Source organism: Cyprinodon variegatus, unplaced genomic scaffold (genome assembly GCF_000732505.1).
Source record: "Cyprinodon variegatus isolate N-32 unplaced genomic scaffold, C_variegatus-1.0 Scaffold43, whole genome shotgun sequence".
In the NCBI taxonomy this organism is placed as follows: domain Eukaryota; kingdom Metazoa; phylum Chordata; class Actinopteri; order Cyprinodontiformes; family Cyprinodontidae; genus Cyprinodon; species Cyprinodon variegatus.
In genome coordinates, this window is record NW_015150496.1 from 1,978,446 (window position 1) to 1,983,709 (window position 5,264).

The 5,264-nt window shown below is 33.1% G+C and overlaps 1 protein-coding gene across 1 annotated transcript in view; it reads right to left on the minus strand.

Moving 5' to 3' along the window:
- Positions 1-4,590, minus strand: part of htr3b (5-hydroxytryptamine (serotonin) receptor 3B, ionotropic) — a 13,886-nt gene extending 9,296 nt beyond the window's left edge. The window contains exons 1-5 of the mRNA XM_015370189.1: positions 4,419-4,590; positions 3,681-3,844; positions 1,491-1,535; positions 1,270-1,379; positions 595-764 (exon numbers count right to left, since the gene is read on the minus strand). Coding sequence (XP_015225675.1) covers positions 595-764; positions 1,270-1,379; positions 1,491-1,535; positions 3,681-3,844; positions 4,419-4,470 — 541 coding nt within the window. The 5' untranslated portion in view covers positions 4,471-4,590. The remainder of the gene's footprint in view (positions 1-594; positions 765-1,269; positions 1,380-1,490; positions 1,536-3,680; positions 3,845-4,418) is intronic.
- Positions 4,591-5,264: the final 674 nt, after the last annotated feature.

A 5,264-nucleotide genomic window follows, 5' to 3' on the forward strand; every position in this document is an offset into this window, starting at 1 on the left:
AGATTAAAGTCAGAATTCTGAGAAAAAAGTCAGAATTCTGAGAAAAAAGTCAGAATTCTGAGATTAAAGTCAGAATTCTGAGAAAAATTCAGAATTCTGACTTTTTTCCCATGTTAAACTGAAATAAAATTTAAAAATCAGTTAACTTTTTTTTTTCAGTGGTCCTAATCCTCTTCCGTACAATTATCATCAAATTCCAAGGAAAAAAATAAAAAAATAAATGCATTCCACATCTTTCAGATTCTAAGTGCTAAAACTATGAACTGCTGTTTTTTTTTTTCTAATTTGTGTTGATCTATGACAAAAACGTTCTAATAAAATACAGTAATGTTGGTGGTGGGATAAAAGGTGGAGACGGTCCAGATGTAATTTCCCTTTTGCAAGGTGCTTTATATCCAATCATGGATTCTTGTTCTGCTACTGATTGCTTCACTGCTTTATAAACACAGATGTGTTCATTACAATCATGTTGTTTGACTATGTAACTCTCAAAGTCCACGGTTGGAATACATTGATTTCCCAGATAGTCAGTCCCATCACAGCCCATTAACTACATGAACAAGCACAAAACCCCATCAGAAATTAGAGGCCAACCTGAGTGAAGCCAGCTGCGAAAGGTGAGGCTGCAGTTCTGCTTGTCAAAGGGAAAGGCATACATTTCAAGGCTGCATGCCAGCACCGCCTGGATGGGCCGGTAGTTCTTCACACAGCCAGAAGAGTTGACGTAAACATAAGGGATAGGAGGAGACTTTCCCTCTTCCACACTGCCAAAATTGCATGAAACAGAGGAATTTGGCTGATTAACTGTTCATATATTTCCACTTTATTTTAGTTCAGCATTAGCCTCTATTTGCAATATACAGCACCTGCAGCAGTTTATTTTTCCTGCAAGAGCTTCATGCAAACTGCTTTTAGTCAGTCCTCTTCTAGTCAATATCCGTACATATATTTTCCTTCACTTCAAAACAGAAAGATCTTAAAAGTCCACATTTTCAACATAAAACGTTTCTTTGCACTGTTTTTGCTGCAGCTAAAACTCGATTTTAAAATCATATTTTATGCCTTTAAACTGTTTTCTAAATGTTAAGCATTGTTGCATGTAGTTCATTAATTTAATATTTCAAATGAATGTGTCTTAAATTCTGAACATTGGTACCAATTACAATTCTTTGAAACAAATCAGTCATCTGGTTGTATCATTAAACCATATTAGGACAGAAATATAATATTGTGATCGATTGAGGTGGGAGATTTTGAGTTTTATCTTACAATTCAGTGACGATGATATCAGGTACCCAGATAGCATCAGAGGAGAGTGAAAGCTCAGTGATCCCATCAAAGTCCTCTGGGTCCCAAACTAGGAACTCATCCCTCCAGATCTGAAAAAAAGCAGAGGTTAGATTTTTTTAATCTAAATAATGGAAAATATTTCTTGTCCTGAATCTATTAAAAATACAAACAAAAACCAAAAAAATTGCGATCGCACTCACCTGTCTGTACCAAATACTTGCAGTAATGCTTTGAGTCTTTCCATCCTGGAAAACAGAAGGAACTCTCATTTAAAGATGGACACATTTAAACAGTAATTTAACAAATAGAGCGACTGGTAGGCTCTAAAACTGATTTGGATAAGATCAGCTTATTATTATTTTTTACTATTTTAAAGAACTCAAATTGAACTAGCAGATTAACTTTATTGATAATTGTTGCCAAAGTTCTTTTCTGAAGATTAAAGGTGGTTTCCATGATTGGAGGCCAGATTTAAATGACTTTCAGGTTATTGTTAGAGAACATTAAAACTAGTGATAGAGATTCAGCTGATTACTTTGTGAATTTACTTTGTGGATTTTCACTTTATTTGGATTTAGTTTTTACATATGCATAGATATACGTACAGATATATATACACAAGAGCTATATGTGTATATATTTTATCTCTTTTTATTCTTATTTTTTATCTTTATTATATTGTATAGTTGGATGTGTGTATATATTATATAAAACTGTAACTGGAGCGTGTAACAAAAGTAATTTCCCTCTGGGATTATTAAAGTATTTCTGATTCTGAAATAGTTAGTCTGGTTCAAATAGAACTTGGATGCTTTTATAGAGAACTTTATGTTTACTTTTACTGTTGCTTTTTCTAAACCCAATAAATTAATTCAATTCAGTTTATTTCTATAGGACACAATTCGCAACACATACCATCTCAAGGCACTTTGCAGAGACAATTCAACCAGATCATCCAGTCAAATTGAGTTAAGGTTTTCTATCTAAGGAAAATCAGTTGATTGCATCGACTCATTGACTCGAAAGCGATTCCTTGCACCAAGCATGCTTGTAGCGACAGTGGAGAGGAAAGATTCCCTTTTAACAGGAAGAAATTACTCATACTTGTGACTGTTTTTAAACTAGATTTTTTTTCCTGGAAGTCTATGCGGGTCTTCTTGAACTCACAGGTTATCTTCTGGAAATGAAGTCACTTTTGCTAAACTTTAAGGCCACTTTTGGAAATGTATAGGTTACTTTCCCAAATATTTCATGTAATTGTTACTGCAGTAAGATGTTGCTTTCACAAACTTCCATTATGATTCTTGAATAAGTTACTTCTGTACTTTCTGTTAGCCTTTATAGATCAGCCAAACCACTATAACAAAACCAACATCAATTGGAACTTTATTTTTAATGGTTACTTAAGGAAAATATGAATAATATTTCATTACTTCCTTGAGTTTATGTGTTACTTTGCAGAAGTTATAGGTGGGTTATTATTTGGAACTTAGAGGTTATGTTCATTTAACTTTATTTTGTAGGACACAAATTTTTTCAGGACTCACAGACCACTTTTAGTAACTTTATGATTTTGTTACTGAAATTGGATGTTACTCACAGGACCTCAAAGTTACTTTCCAGGAATTATCCGGTGACCTACATAGAATATACAGGTCATTTTCCTAGAAATAACTGATTACTTCTGGAACTTACCGTGTTACTTCAGACACTCGTTACTTAACTTTATGTTGCGTTATTTAACTTAATCTGTATTTTCTTTCCCTTTTTAATTTCTAAAGCCCCAAGGTTAAAACTTTAAGGTAACTTTGTTACTTTTTTTTCTCTTATTTTATAAGAAAAAAGAAGTGAAATATAGTAAGAACTTACAGAACTTACAGGTAAGTGTTAAACCGAGTTACTTTATTTAACTCATATGCACAAGTTACTTGTACATAAAGTTATTTTAACTTCATTAAAGAGGTCACTTAAAGGTTATTTTGAACCTTATTGTTTGTTTTTTTAAACTAAAAGATGTTAGTTTCCAGATAAACTTAAAACTTTCTAAAACTAACAGCATACTTTCCAGAACCTGTATATCCTGAAGGGTTGCCAGTCTATTGAAGGGCAGTTAACCAAATCCAACAGTTGCCTCTAGAGGTTGCAATTTTTCATATATTTTATAGATTTAGAAATAGCTCACAAATTTCTTTTTCTTGATTTTGTTTAAAAAAATATTTCTTGTGAAGAACCATGTAATTACTGCTGTTTTATGTTGGGGATGTCTAAAAAATAAACTTTTTCATTAGTAAATAAAACGTCTGGCATGATAAGTTTTATTACTACCTTTTAGCCACTATAAGAACTAAATTCTTTAACGATCTAAATTGAACCTGTCGAAGTTGACATACCACATCGAGGACAGACTGCAGTATGAGGTCTATGTAGACCGTTATTGAGCTAGTCCAGTTGTGAACAGGTCGAACTCCACAGTCGTATTTCCTCAGGAGGGTCCTGGTCAGCTGGTTTAAGGTGGATCTCTTTGGCTTTTGCGGCACACCTTCAGCCAGATGAACTAAAAGGTAAAAGAATAGGAAAATACCAAAAAATAAGCAGCCAGATAGCTAAAAAAAAAAAAAAGTGCATTTATTATATTTGTAAATCTGGTCAATGACACTGCATTTTTATTGTTTTTGTTTTAAAGAGTTGTTAAGGTGGTCTACATCCCAGTCTAGATGAGATTGCTTAAAAAAACAAAAGCCAACTATTAAAAGGCCAAGCCTAATTATAAATTTTTTTCTTTAGTCTTAGCCAAACTAAAATAAATAAGTTGACTACTTTAGATTGCAGCTAAAATATTTTTAAAGCTTTGTTTGAAATATTAATCTCCCTCTCATTTTACTGCAAAAAATCTAATCTAACCTTAATAACATACAGAGCTCATTTTAATAGGCAAAATACAAACAGCTCAAATATTTGTACTTATAGCCTATTATTTATAGGATCCCTGTCTATTTACATTACATAGTGTGAATAAGATTAAAAAAAATAAATTATTTAAAATTTCTAGAAACTCTCATCTTTAATATAACCTGTATAACCTCTCTTTACATGCTGTAGTCTATCTATTCTCTCTTAATGAGTCTTACCTGACAAAAGCAATGCCATCCAAAAAGCAGACATCATGTGAAAACCAGCCATCCAGATATTAGAATGAATCCAGGAGTCACCTGCAAATGTTTGCTCAGTTAACAGCAAAAATATCCACCGTTGGAGCAAAGATGTTCAGCAGTAGTGAAACTGAGTGACGGGCAGGAACAATGAGCGCCGTCATGCAGACATTTTGGTTTGGACACATATTGATTTTTACACAGCACCCGTAAGATGATAGGGATGATAGCGGGACATGCCGAAGAGAAAAAGCAGGGTTTGCTTTGTGTCGGTTCAGCACCTAAGAGGCTTACAGGATCAACTGCAAATGGATGCAAAACATAATAAAAATGGATGAGTTGAACACTAAAGCTGGGAAATTAGTTATTGTAACATCTCTCAAATTAGTCGCATGTGAAATTATTTTGGCTATAACACTAAAGGTCTACTCCAGGGGTAAACAATTAAAAATCAGCGGGGTCCGAATAAAGAAAATCATCAACCTGTAAAGGTCCGGAGACATTTTTAAATATAATCTGTTACTTTAAACAGAATTTAACACTGACATAAAATGAGGTGTTTATGCATCCATGTTATACATTGATTTTTTAAATAACAAAAATATAAAATAAAAAATGTAACATTTTCCATCTTAAAATCTAAAATGTTTTTTTTTTATGTAGAGAAGAACAATCGTTCAGTTTGGTTCATAGACAGTTTCCTGATTCACATATTTTATAAAACACCTGAACTGACTGGTTTTTTACTTATTTATTTCTTTTTTCTGTCTTAATGTTGGCAGTGGGCTTTAGGCTGCCCTGCAAGGCTTTAAACCTGGGTTTAAC